Below are 15,239 nucleotides of genomic sequence, written 5' to 3'. Positions count from 1 at the left end.
TTTCCATTATAGGAACAGCATTCTGAGGCTTTTGGATAGATACGTGTAATTTTCAATGACAACTTTCTCCCTATAGGGCCTAAGAGGAAAGGGTGGTCTCAGTTTAGCTATCACCTTCTCTAAAAAATCTTTTCTAAATTTTATGGCTTATATGCTTCTACATGCACTACAGAACCTAAAAGATTATTAGTGCCTTACAGGTAGGCCAGTGTTTCATTTACTGTTATATATCCAAAACCCAGACAGTGTCTGGTACACAGTAAGAACTTAGTAAATATTTGCTGAATGAAATCACTTTACAAATTTGAGAAAATGATAAATTCAATAAAAGGCATTACTTACAGTTTTCATGAAGAAGTTTACTTGTAAATAATGAACATTTAAAACAACCAGTAGTAATTTTTTTTTCTTAATAATTTCTTAATGACTCAGGGATCACTATAATCTCATGTTTAGGAGGGGATAAATACCTCCCTACATCAACTCTGGGGATACTGACAGCCCCAAATTCAGATGTACCTTCTCTGCTAAGGAGGGGAGGAAAATCCAGCCTCTCACAAGTTTTTGTCCCTTGACTCTACAAAAAAAGCCATAGAGAAGTAGAGACAAATGGTAGCTTTATGACTGCAAGGTACAAACATTTATTCTTATGACTTTTTTCTTTTCTTTTCTGTTTCCTTCTTTCTTTTTTTTCGTGGTTGTGCCTCGCGGCTTGCAGGATCTTGGTTCCCCACCAGGGATCAGGAATTTCACCCAGGCCTCGGCAGTGAAAGTGCTGAGTCCTAACCACTGGACCGCCAGGGAATTCCCTCTTATGACTTAATAAGGCTTTTGAGAAATTCTACTTGGCTTTTTAGGGGCCATATCATTACCTAAAGTCACAAGCATTAAGAATAGCTAAATAAAATCAATGACTTTTAAAAAATATTAAAATGACCATAAATCGTTTATACAAAGACTACCGCCAATTGTCAATCCCCAAGCATCTAAGCTCAGTTTTAGTACAAGAAAATTAAAATAACATGTTCAATGTTTGTTCCATCTCTTCAAACTGGTTCCTGTTGATAAAATGTTGTAATGAGCAAAATACTTAACAAATTTGTTAATCTGATCTAAAACACCTTAATCTCTAAGATGACTTCTACTTATTAATAAATATTATTAAAATACAAGTTAATAGGTCACTGACATTTATAAATACCGTATTAAATTAGACCCAGCTCAGCTGAACTAATTAATGCTAAATATATCTTTCTAAAAGGAGCATCTGTCATGCTACAACACTGGTTCCCTCATTATGTCTAATTTCACATACCCCAGTTGTTTCGGTACTTTTTTCCTTGGCTTCTTCTCCTTTTCCCCTTCCTCTTTCCGCTTCCGCTTCTTCATCTCAATATCATCTTCTTTCATTTTGGGAATCTACAAAATGATTAAATGCGTAACTTACCTAAGTATTACTGCTTTACTCTCTGATGTTACCAATCCAGTATCCAGGGCAAGTGGTTTTTCTCAAGTTTCAGGGCACGTAAGAATTGCTTGTTAAACATGCAGATTCTCTGGGTCCATGAGAACTCCCACCCCTGGTTTTGGTTCAGTTAAAGGTTTGGTAGAGCCTTTTAATCTGCATTTTTTTTTTTTTTTTTTTTTTGCGGTACGCGGGCCTCTAACTGTTGTGGCCTCTCCCGTTGCGGAGCACAAGCTCCGGATGCGCAGGCCCAGCGGCCATGGCTCACGGGCCCAGCTGCTCCGCGGCATGTGGGATCTTCCCGGACAGGGGCACGAACCCGTGTCCCCTGCATCAGCAGGCAGATTCTCAACCACTGCGCCACCAGGGAAGCCCTAATCTGCATTTTTAACAAACATTTTGGTGATTCTGGTACAAATATGTCTTTGGCTCACACTTCAAGGAACGCTTATCTAAGGACATTCTATTAATTTTCCAAATACAATATATATATTCTATAAAATTTGCTTTACATCTTAGGAAAAGTAACAGCTATTAACAGTCATTTCCATACGAAGTCTTAACGTATCCTAGAACCTCAACCTTATCCAGAAACAGATTATTAGACTAGATATGGAGAGAGAAGTTTTAAAAGAAAGTATTAGAATTATATTAGAATTATAATAGAATTTTATGATATAAAAATAAATTTCCCCGTATCTACATAATTTTACTTTAAAGCATGTAATTAACTATAAATTCATTAAACAATGGTTAGCATTTTACTTTTCCTTATATTCACAGCTGTAAAGTACAAGTAAAAATCAAAAAATATATCCTTTTAATTGAATGCTCTCATTACTGTTGCAATGTTGGATAAACTCACTTTGGGTGGCTTGTGCTTTTGGTTGTCTGTAATTTCTTCTTCTTCAGTATCTGAAGCTTGGCGAAACTGGAGAGTGCCAGTGTTGATATAAAAGCCTCCATATTTTGTTGTTAGAGAAGCAGGAACTAATTCGTCATACTAGATTTAAAAAAAAGGCTTCAGATATATCTTATTATCTTTAATTCTATAAATATGTCAAAGAAATTCAATCACCATGTCAGAATCTTCCTTAAATCTTAACTGCAAAACTAACTGCAATGAGGATGTTTGTTAGAATAAATAAAGAAAAAGTTACTATCTGGAATAGAAATGAGCTCTGATCATTCAATATTTAAGAAATGAACTTCTGGAATACTGAAGCAGATTCTAAATATATCATCTGCTGAGAAAAATGTAAGGATCACTGCTATTCTTAATGACAAATGATTCTGATGAGAAATTGAAACAAGTTAAAACAAACGACTGAATGTCCAGGCAGCAAATGAACTTCATTTCTTACCACATTGGTATATAATTTTATTCATAAAGAGATTATAAAAAATAAAAGGTTATTTCTTCTGCCTTAGCTCTAAGCTTCTAAGTAGGGAATATTTTTTAAACATATAAAAGAAAAATAGCATATATATATATATGTTTTAAAGGGAAGTAGAAAAAGAACTGCCCTGTTCGGTAAGCACACACCGAGGGCCCATAATGAGCCAGGCACTTTGCTTCGAAAAAGAGACTCAAATTGTCTAAATCAGTCTGAATGTCCTCTAAGCCTGGATTTTAAGGTTTATCATTATCTCACCTGATGAAGATGAAGAAAAAACAATCATTAAATGGAAGGCCAGTCTTAACTAAATGAAGATGTTCATGGCAGAAGAGAAAAAAAGGAACTACTTATCTAACAAAAGCAAGATACCCGCTACCTGGGTTCCCCAGAACTCTGTTTAAGGGTTTTCTTCATATTACATAATTAGTCTTTAAGAAAGTCATATGTGTAAGGAAAATTCTTTGCCATGGGCAAAAAATATACAGAACATATTAGTTACTCTAAAAATATTAAGGCTAAGTACAAAAGTTGTGATTTTAACCTGTATCATTTTAAATTACGTGGAAAATGGAAAAAGAAAGAATTTAATCATATTGAATCAAAAAGGAATGAAGTTAGAAAAAGAAAAAGAGAAAAGGAATGAACTCCTTTCTTGTTGCTCCACTTGAGGGGCTACTACTGTACAAAGACCTACAGGCAAGACCTTCAGAAAGGGCCCAGTACTATCTGCAAGTAAAGGAGTGATGTGAGGAGTAAAGGATTAAAAGTGAAAAAGCTCTGTAATAATTATTTTGAAAATGTGTAATTTTGATAAGATAAATACACCTGTACTTTTTGCTTACATATACTTGTATACTGCTTTATAATTTTCAATGCTTCTTCATATAAATTATTTCACTTGATCCTCCTGATACCCTTTTGAGGCAAGGAAAATAAATATTCCCATTTTATAAGTGAAAACCAAATTCAGAGAGGTTAAGAACCTTGCCAGAATACTTTTATTAGTTTATCGCAGAGTCACTAACTGTTTCCCAGCCCATCCACTATACCAAGCAGCATCTCATGTGGAAAACACACTCATCACTAGGTTACCAGGCAATGTGGATGTGTTCAATGTCTGTCTTCTTCTGCAGTATTCTGCTGAGCTTTCCCTATCAGAACAGTTTTCAGGAGAACAAACTCTTCATGCATATTTGATTTAGCCTTTGTTTTTTTTTTCCAAATTTAACTGGGTAGACTATAGTTTTATTTGCTAAATCTGGCAACCACACTCAAGTGACACAACCAATAAGTGACAGAGCAAGGATTATTATGCAGCCTCCACTGCACTGTGAGTTATAAATGTGCCAAGCACTTTTTTGGTAAGGTACAGGAAATATTCTGGGGTTTTTTGTTTGTTTGTTTTTATTGAGGTAATACTGGTTTATAACCTTACATAAGTTTCACATATACATTATATTTCTACTTCTGCATAATTTAGCCTTTTAAGTACAATGTATTAAGAGGCAATGGATCACTGAACTTGAGAATCAGATTTACTAGATCCTTTGCCAACAACTAGCTATTGTGATCCAGAATAAATCACTTAACATCAATACTTCAGGGTTGTAAAACAGGAACAATATTACTTACTTCACAAAGTTCTAGTGAAATTTAAAAGAGATAACCTAAATAAAAGCATTACTCATGTCTGGTATTATTATTATTTCTCAATAACAAAAACATTTTCTTTTGGTCTTTTAAAAACTTGGCAGCATAAGTGTTAGACTAAAAATAATCTTCAAAAGCATTTATTTTCAGATATTATAGTCGTAAGTAGTATACAATTCTGAAAGTTAATTAGAACCAGATTATTATCACTCTCTATCGAATAATATATGGACAGTGAAAGCCTACTGGTGGGAATTCCCTGGAGGTCCAGTGGTTAGGACTCCGTGCTTTCACTGCTGAGGGCCCAGGTTCAATCCCTGGTCGGGGAACTAAGATCCCACAAGGCCACAAGGCACGTGGCACAGCAAAAAAAAAAAAAAAAAAAAAAAAAAAAGGCCAACTGGCAATACAATCATTCAAAAAAAAAAAAAACAGAATCATTTGGTTGGCTCCTAAGTGTTTTATGTCTGAATTACTGAATTATAATGAGAACCAAATAATCTATTAAGGACAATGATACAAAATTATTTTGCAAGTCAATAAACAACCTGTGCTTTAGTTCAATTTCCTCATATAAAACAGGGACCTAACTTGTCCTATAAATGTCAGTAATTGTATAACTTATATAACTTATACCTATAAAATTTATCCTTATTTATTAGAGCAGTGGCTTTCAAATTTTCTTCACCACAACCCAAGTGGAAAATATACTACACATCAAAAGCCAGTGCATAGTACAAACACCACACATAATAAAAATCACATAATGTACCAGTGGTTTACTGTTAACAGCTCCTATTCTGTTCTATTTTATTCTCTTTAAAAATGCTGGCCACAGTCTCTAAACTGATACACAGGTCCAATTATGGGTTATAAAAATCTGTTTGAAAAACACTTTATTCAAATATTTGGAATGCTACAAAGGAAAATATTAAAAATGCTATTTATGAAAGGCTACATACTATATGATTCCAACTATATGACATTCTGGAAAAGGCAAAACTATGGAGACATTAAAAGATTAGTGGCTGCAGGTGTTAGGGAGGGATGACTAGGCAGAGCACATATTTTTTTAGGGCTGTGAAACTATGCTGCATGACAGTATAATGGTGGGTACATGTCATTACACATTTGTTAAAACCCACAGAATGTACAACACCAGGGGTAAATCCTAAGGTAAACTACGGACTTTGGGTGATGATGCGTCAATGTAGGTTCTTCGACTGTAACTAGTATACCACTCTGGTGGGGGAACGCTGATAATGGAAGCTGTGTTGTGAGGGCAGGTAGTATATAGGAAATTTCTGCACCTTCCACTCAATTTTGCTGTGAACCTAAAACTGCTCTAAAAAAATTAAGTTTACTAATTTTTAAAAAATATTTATTTATTTGGCCGCGCAGGGTCTTAGTTGTGGCATGTGGGATCTTTTCTTTTTTTAGTTCGGCAGGCAGGATCCCTAGTTCCCTGATCAGGGATTGAATACAGGCACCCTGCAATGGGAGCGCAGAGTCTTAACCACTGGATCACCAGGAAGCCCCAAGTTCATTAATTTTTTAAAAATTCTATTTATGTAAGCTGAGTACATGGACTGTCCATTTATATATGGCTGAGTTCCCTCTTGGGTTACTTAGAATTCAAAAATCTACTTTACATATAATGTTAACACCAGTACCAATGCTTTATACTTGTATCATGCTTTTCAGCATGTCATTATCTTGAGTCTCAGAGCACAAATTCTGCTGGGCAAGCCAGTCATAACAGAGAAAACTGGGTGATGCTAAAATAAAAGACTTGCTCCTGGTCCACAGTGAATTAGAAACCAAGTGAGGTCTAGAATCTAGGACTTTTGACTTGAATGCCAAATCAAGGTCAAGACTGTTGAAAACATTCCATGCCCTAACCTACAAAAAGGCTGACAACACTTTTGGTAACAGGAAATCCTCTCTACTCCAAAGGCACTGTCAACATTTTATTTCTAGGCTTGTAAACCAGTTTATATCAGGACACCAAAATAACACAGGGGTATGACAGGGTATCCCATACGCCTTATGCTGGAAGTCCTTCCTATCACTCTCCTACCACTATATGCCTTGTCATCATCTACACAACCAAGCACTGTAGTAACAGGAAAAAGAGGTGCTAATTTGTAGGTAGTATAACAGCGACCTTAGCATCACTTTCTGTATATCCTAAGTAATCACTGAACACTGCAGAGGATATAATGCAGGGATTAGATTACTCTACTACACTGAGAAGAATGTAAGAACATATACCTTACCAACCCACCTAACAAGACATGCCTTTATTTATTTGCTGTGTGATCAATGGACTGCTGTAGTCCTGAAATGCTCTCCTGAATTCCTCTTCCTTTTATAAGAGAAAGAGGATTCCAGTGCAAAAGCTGTAGGGCTTGATCAAAACAGACAGTGATAAGACCTGGCATTCAATTATCACCACTGTAGTAAGGTTTGGCAGCAATAAAAATATTAAGTACATTTTAAAGACATCTGCCAGATTAACTTCAACCCAATAGCTCCAGTCTTCAAGATCACGTGGCTCTTATCTGGAAGTCATTTCAAAATATACCTGCCCAAGTTTGGGAATATCAATAAAAATTCAAGATGTCAATACCCTTTGATCAATAAATCCCACTGCTAGCAATTTACCCTACACATATATTTGTACTCTATAATTATCTTATATACATACTCAAGTACACAAAGAGAAACGTATACAGATGCTCAACTATTTGTAAGCACATAAAACTGGAAACAATTTAGATGTATACTGAAAGAGGATTAGTTAGTAAAAACACTTGCTGAAACATTTAGTTTTTCCTTGAATTCTACTATCCAAATAAAGAATTGCTGCTATATTAAAGATACATTACTCACAGCCTCTGAATTATCAATAAATGGATCTGTCTCATCATAGCCAAAGCCTATATCGATTAAATCTTGTAGCCGATCCTTCCGGTGTTTACGGGGCTTCCCACCCTGTGAAGAACAGATATGTTAGACTGATTCAGTACTCATGCTGTTTCCATAAAATTAAAAAACACCTGTTAGAAAATAAACAAATCGGACCTAATGAAACTTAAAAGCTTTTGCATAGCAAAGGAAACCGTAAACAAGACGAAAAGACGATCTTCAGAATGGGTGAAAATATTTGCAAATGAAGCAACTGACAAAGGATCAATCTCCAAAATATTCAAGCAGCTCATGCAGCTCAATACCAAAAAAAAACAAACAACCCAATCCAAAAATTGGCAGAAGACCAAAATAGACATTTCTCCAAAGAAGATATACAGATTGCCAACAAACACATGAAAGAATGCTCAACATCATTAGTCATTAGACAAATGCAAATCAAAACTACAATGAGGTATCACCTCACACCGGTCAGAATGGCCATCATCAAAAAATCTACAAATAATAAATGCTGGAGAGGGTGTGAAGAAAAGGGAACCCTCTTGCACTGTTGGTGGGAATGTAAATTGATACAGCCACTATGGAGAACAGTATGGAGGTTCCTTAAAAAACTAAAAATAGAACTACCATATGACCCAGCAATCCCACTACTGGGCATATACCCTGAGAAAACCATAATTGAAGAAGAGACATGTACCACAATGTTCACTGCAGCTCTATTTACAATAGCCCGGACATGGAAGCAACCTAAGTGTCCATCAACAGATGAATGGATAAAGAAGATGTGGCACATATATACAACGGAGCATTACTCAGCCATAACAAGAAATGAAATTGAACTATTTGTAGTGAGGTGGATGGACCGAGAGCCTGTCATACAGAGTGAAGTAAGTCAGAAAGAGAAAAACAAATACCATATGCTAACACATATATATGGAATCTAAAAAAAAAAATGGTTCTGAAGAACTTAGGGGTAGGACAGGAATAAAGACAGACCTAGAGAACGGACTTGAGGACACGGAGAGGGGGAAGGGTAAGCTGGGACGAAGTGAGAGAGTGGCATGGACGTATATACACTACCAAATGTAAAATACATAGCTAGTGGGAAGCAGCCGCATAGCACAGGGAGATCAGCTTGGTGCTTTCCACCTAGACGGGTGGGATACGGAGGGAGACGCAAGAGGGAGGAGATATGGGGATATATGTATACGTATAGCTGATTCACTTTGTTATACAGCAGAAACTAATACAACGTTGTAAAGCAGTTATACTCCAGTAAAGATGTTAAAAATAAATAAATAAATAAAACAAAGAACAACAACAAAAAACCTGTTAGAAGAATTTCCAAATGATTTCTGCAGATTAATTCCCCTCAGGAGGTTGAATTTAAGTCCCCTCACACCTTGAACGTAAGTTGTACCCAGGGACTTGCTCCCAAAGAGTACAGTATGACAAGGAGGAGACAAAGTAACTTTACAGTGAAAAACCTAACATTACTCAACCAGGTGATCAAGGTCAACATCAACAGTGATACGTCATGTTGACAGCATTACCCTTGACATGATGAGACACAAATGGCACTTTACCTTTGTGGTCTTCCTCTCGAAAGCCTATAACCTCAGCTGTAGGCCAACCACGAGATAAACATCATGACAAACTAAACCACAAGAAAAACCCCCATCTAAACTGAGGGACATTCTACAAATAACTGACCAGTATTCCTCAAAGCTGTCAAGATTATCAAAAACAAAAATCTGAAAAACTGGCACAGTCTAGATAAGCCTAAGGAGACATAATAACTAAATGTCATCTGGTATACTGGTTGGGATCCGGGGACGAAAAAAGGACATTAGGGGAAAAATAGTAAAATTTGAATAAAATGCTGCGTTAATTAATAGTAATGTACCAACATTGGTTTGTTAGTTGTAACAAATCTACTCTACAAATATAAGATGTTACAGGGGAAAGTGGATGAGAACTATATGGAAACTCTTTGTATTTTCTTTGCAAATTTTCTGTAAATCCACACTAATCTTAAAATTATTTTTTTAATGTCCTAGATTTACTTATACACATAGACATACAAGAAAATAAAAAAATGAATGCATGTAAAAACTGGTGAAATCTGCAAGACATGACTCTCCTTTGGTTTCAATTTCCATAGTGCATGTCTCTCAATGCAAAGTGTCACTGGTTCTAATTGGTGAAAGATGGCTGAGTTTTGTGCAACATGGCTCTTAAATGAAAGCAAATTGTTTCATCTTATTTCCACGTAAAGAAATGATCTTTTCCAGTGTTCATGTGAAAAAAACAAATATGATGGACTTACTGAGAAAAGTCTCCAACATGGTACCATTTACTTTCTAATTTGTAAAGGTAATTCTGACTAAATGCTATGTTTGTATTGCATACTGATGTTAAAAAACCTAATCCCCATAACTATGACTCCAGTGTATGTTTTTCAATGAACAAAACTTCTACTATACCATCACCACCAAGAGGGTCATTTCGGTGTGAGATAAAGTAATGGCTCTCATGTTTTTAGATTTTACAAGTTCCAAGAACAACTTTGGAGACCAACACAGGGTGGCAACCCTTTTATTTTGCTAAATAAGACCACTGAAGGCATAATCTCAGAATAAGAACAATTCTTCTCAAGAGACACAAACTGGCAACTTAAACATACCTACACACACATACACACATGCGTGCACACACACACACAAAACGTATGTATATGCTTAAATGCAACACATAAATAGTGTCCTTATTTTTTCCATATGCTAGGTCTGCAAGCTGGAACTCTTACACTAGGTTACAGAATTTCAGTGAGAATAAGAAGGAAAGGAAAAAGATATTTCTATGTTAGAAGTTATTCTACCAAGAAAAAGTAACACACAAGCAGTTAAACACGCGAGGGAATGTTTCACCCAAAAAAGAGAGAGAGAGTTCTAATAATATAAAAATCCACAGACAAAAACTAATGAGGGGGCTTCCCTGGTGGCGCAGTGGCTGAGAATCTGCCTGCCGATGCAGGGGACACGGGTTCGTGCCCCGGTCCGGGAGGATCCCACATGCCACGGAGCGGCTGGGCCCGTAAGCCATGGCCGCTGAGCCTGCGCGTCCGGAGCCTGTGCTCCACAGCGGGAGAGGCCACAGCAGTGAGAGGCCCGCGTACCACAAAAAAAAAAAAAACTAATGAGGAGGACTAGCCCTGTCACATATTAAATATATTTAAAATTATAGGAGATAAAATAGATATGACAGGAATACAAGAATGAATTCAATTTCATCTATCAAATTATAAACTTTTAAAATTCTGTCAAGATGGAGAAGAAACAGGACTGCTCAAACACTGCTGCTAAGAGTATACCAATAAAACTCTTGGAAAGCATCTGCCAAGAAATTTTGCCATACACTTACATTTTCTTCTTTTGTCTCTATTATGTTTTCCAAAATTTCTATGAAGTATTAATGCCAAAATGGAAATATACTAAAATAAGTTTTAAAACTCTTCATCATATTTGACTCAATAATTCCACTAAGTTACATAGCTTATTTTGAACTACTACTTAGATTCAAAAGTATCTGTTAAAAACGTATGCTATAGCGGGCTTCCCTGGTGGCACAGTGGTTGAGAGTCCGCCTGCCGATGCAGGGGACATGGGTTCGTGCCCCAGTCCGGGAAGATCCCACATGCCGCGGAGCGGCTGGGCCCGTGAGCCATGGCCGCTGAGCCTGCGCATCCGGAGTCTGTGCTCCGTAGCGGGAGAGGCCACAACAGTGAGAGGCCCACGTACCGCAAAAAAAAAAAAAAAAATGTATGCTATAGGGACTTCTATGGTGGTCTGTTGGTTAAGTCTCCATGCTCCTAATGCAGGGGGCCTGGGTTTGATCCCTGGTCAGGGAACTAGATCCCGCATGCTACAACTAAGAGCCTGCATGCTGCAACTAAAAGATCCTGCGTGCCACAACTAACACCTAGCCAAAAAAAAAAAAAAAAAAGTATGCTGTAGAAAGCAATATGTGTAATCTACAGATTCAACACAATCCTTATCAAATTAGAACTAAAAATTTTACAATTTGTATGGAAGCACAAAAGGCCCCAAAAAGCCAAAGCAATCTTGAGAAAAACAGAGCTGGAGGAATCAGGCTCCCTGACTTCAGACTATACTACAAAGCTGCAGTCATAAAAACAGTATGGTACTGGCACAAAAACAGAAATAAAGATCAATGGAACAGGATAGAAAGTCCAGAGATAAAACCATGCACCTATGGTCACCTAATCTATGACAAAGGAGGCAAGAATACAGAATGGAGAAAAGACAGTCTTTTCAATAAGTGGTAGTGGGAAAACTGGACAGCTACATGTAAAAGAATGAAATTAGAACATTTTCTAACACAATACACAAAAATAAACTCAAAATGGATTAAAGACCCAAACGTAAGACTGGATACTATAAAACTCTCAGAGGAAAACATAGGCAGAACACTCTCTGACATAAATCTCAGCAAAAACTTTTTGATCCACCTCCTAGAGTAATGAAAATAAAAACAAAAATAAACAAACGGGACCTAACTAAACTTAAAAGCTTTTTTGCACAGCAAAGGAAACCACAAACAAGATGAAACGACAACCCTCAGAATGGGAGAAAATATTTGCAAATGAAACAACTGAGGAAGGATTAATCTCCAAAATGTACAAACAGCTCATGCAGCTCAATATCAAAAAACAAACAACCCAATCCAAAAATTGGCAGAAGATCTAAATATTTCTCCAAAGAAGACATACAGATGGCCAAGAGGCACATGAAAAGATGCTCAACATCACTAATTATCAGAGAAATGCAAATCAAAACTACAATGAGGCATCACTTCACACCAGTCAGAATGGCCATCAACAAAAAATCTACAAACAATAAATGCTGGAGAGGGTGTGGAGAAAAGGGAACCCTCCTACACTGTTGGTGGGAATGTAAATTGTTAGAGCCACTATGGAGAACAGTATGGAGGTTCCTTAAAAAACTAAAAATAGAGCTACAATATGATCCAGCAATCCCACTCCTGGGCATATATCCGGAGAAAACCATAATCTGAAAAGATACATGCACCCCAATGTTCACTGCAGCACTATTTACAATACCCAGGACATGAAAGCAACCTAAATGTCCACTGACAGAGGAATGGATAAAGAAGATGTGGTACATATATACAATGGAATATTACTCAGCCATAAAAAGAACAAAATAATGCCATGTGCAGTGATACGGGTGTACCTAGAGAGTGTCATGCTGAGTGAAATAAGTTAGAGAAAGACAAATATCATATGATATCACTTATATTTGGAATCTAAAAAAATGGTACAAATGAACCTATGTACAGAACAGAAATAGAGTCACAGATGTAGAAACAAACTTACGGTTATCAAGGGGGAAAAGTAGAGGGGAGGGATAAATTGGGAGACTGGGATTGACATATACAAACTATTATGTATAAAATAGATAACTAATAAGAACCTGCTGTATAATACATGGAACTCTACTCAATACTCTGTAATGACCTATATGGGAACGGAATCTAAAAGAGTGACAACAAAGACCCAATGCAGCCAAAAATAAATAAATAAATTTACTAAGAGTGAATATATGTATAACTGATTCATTTTGCTGTACAGCAGAAACTAACACAACATTGTAAATCAAGTATACTCCAATAAAAATTAATTTTAAAAAAAAGGAAAGGGGCTTCCCTGGTGGCGCAGCGGTTGAGAGTCCGCCTGCCGATGCAGGGGACGTGGGTTCGTGCCCCGGTCCGGGAGGATCCCACATGCAGCGGAGCGGCTGGGCCCGTAAGCCATGGCCGCTGAGCCTGCGCGTCCGGAGCCTGTGCTCCGCAACGGGAGAGGCCACAGCAGTGAGAGGCCCGCACACCACAAAAACAAACAAACAAACAAAGAAACAAAAAAAGGAAAGCAATATGTTAGATCAGGGGTCCCCAACCTCCAGGCCACGGACCGGTAACAGGGAGCGGCGTGTTAGGAACCGGGCCACACAGAAGGAGATGAGCAGTGGGTGAGCAAGTGAAATTTAATCTGCTGCTCCCCATCGCTCACGTTACCACCTGAACCAACCCCACCCCCGTGTGTCCGTGGAAAAACAGCAGTCCCTGGTGCCAGAAAGGTTGGGGAACGCTGTGTTAGATGTCAGAAGGAACTTATCGATTTAAATATGAAGTCTCTGCCCTAAAGGAAGTTAAAAGAAGGTAATCTACTCAACAAATTAACTGAGCACCTACCAAGTGCCAGTCTTCATGGATTTTATATTGATAGTATTGTAGAGAAGAGAAAGATTAAATAATTATAATAGTAATAAATGGTAAAAAGGGAATTATAGATGGTACTGGATTTTTTAACAGAAAACCTAATCAAGGCTTTCCTGAGATATTTATGCCCAGACAAGGATGAGTGGAAGTAATCACTTGTGGAAGCCACAGAAAGTACTGGAACTGGTAAGTAACCTGGTAAGATTAGTGCTTTAACAAAATCACTCTGGCCACTGTGGTGGGGAATGAACACAGTTGGGGAGATGAGTTAGGAAAGAAAAAAATGCAGAGATTTGCAAGAAAGTCACAAGTTACTGGGGGCATAAAACTTATATTTAAGTACCAATCATGATAATGATGATGATAGCCACCATCCACTGAGCATTAACTTTGCATTAGCACCTATTCTAAGTACAACCATATATTATTTCCCATTTAACAAATGGGAAAAACTAAACCTTGGAAAAAACAAATAACTTGTCTAAGCTCATACAGAAAGTAACAGAGCCAATTTTCAAACTCATGACCATATGACTCCAAAGTATCCTTCTATTTAAAGTTCTGTAGGAGAAGTGATAGAACTTCTGGGGTCATTTTTCCACTTGGAGACACATAAAACTCAATATCAAAACTCAAACCAGGGCTTCCCTGGTGGCGCAGTGGTTGAGGGTCCGCCTGCCGATGCAGGGGACACGGGTTCGTGCCCCGGTCCGGGAAGATCCCACATGCCGCGGAGCAGCTGGGCCCGTGAGCCATGGCCGCTGAGCTTGCGCGTCCGGAGCCTGTGCTCGGCGGCGGGAGAGGCCACAACAGTGAGAGGCCCGCGTACCGCAAAAAAAAAAAAAAAAAAAAACCTCAAACCAGTGTCCCTGCTGTCAATCATCTCCAAATTAGCTTCCCCCACTTCACATTTCCATTTTATTAACTCTATTTTTCTGGCTTAATACTTCAGTATTAACTAAAATTACAAAGGTTGATGACAGCAAGCATTAACAAGGACGTGGAACAATTCAAACTCTCCTACATGCTGGTGCAAAGTGATATACCCACTTTGGAAAACAATTTGGCAGTTTCTTATAAAGTTAAACGCACACTTATCATATGACCTAACAATCCCTCTCTTAATATTTCCTCAAGAGAAATGAAGACATATGTTCACACACACACTTGTGTTCCAACATTAGAGCAGCTTTACTCTTAGCACCCACAAACTGGAAACCACCCAGTGCCCATCACCCAGTAAGTGGATACACAGACTGTGGTACATCCATACACTATGCAGCAATAAAAAGGAAGGAACCACTGATAACATGAAAAACATGGATGCACTTCAAAAGCCTTATAATAAGTGAAAGAAGCCATGTACAAAAGACTGTAAGATTCCATTTATAGGAAACTCTAGAAAAAGAAAAAACAAAACCCAAAAATCTACAGAAACAGGAAGTAGATCAGAGGTTGCCAGGAGTCAGGGC

General features: G+C 37.6%; 1 protein-coding gene across 5 annotated transcripts in view; it reads right to left on the bottom strand.

The window, feature by feature from the left end:
* The window catches only part of UBN2 (ubinuclein 2), an 87,204-nt gene that overhangs the window by 52,857 nt on the left and 19,108 nt on the right, over positions 1–15,239 (bottom strand). For 4 of the 5 annotated variants that reach the window (XM_081244465.1, XM_081244461.1, XM_081244464.1 and 1 more), the window contains exons 3-5: positions 7,411–7,512; positions 2,331–2,468; positions 1,316–1,419 (exon numbers count right to left, since the gene is read on the bottom strand). In XM_081244465.1, the coding sequence (XP_081100591.1) occupies positions 1,316–1,419; positions 2,331–2,468; positions 7,411–7,512 (344 nt within the window). The remainder of the gene's footprint in view (positions 1–1,315; positions 1,420–2,330; positions 2,469–7,410; positions 7,513–15,239) is intronic. The other variant, XM_081244463.1, reaches the window with a different exon arrangement.

The sequence above is a fragment of the Mesoplodon bidens genome (genome assembly GCF_964165515.1).
Source record: "Mesoplodon bidens genome assembly, chromosome: 9".
In the NCBI taxonomy this organism is placed as follows: domain Eukaryota; kingdom Metazoa; phylum Chordata; class Mammalia; order Artiodactyla; family Ziphiidae; genus Mesoplodon; species Mesoplodon bidens.
This window is presented reverse-complemented; position numbering and strand designations above follow the sequence as displayed.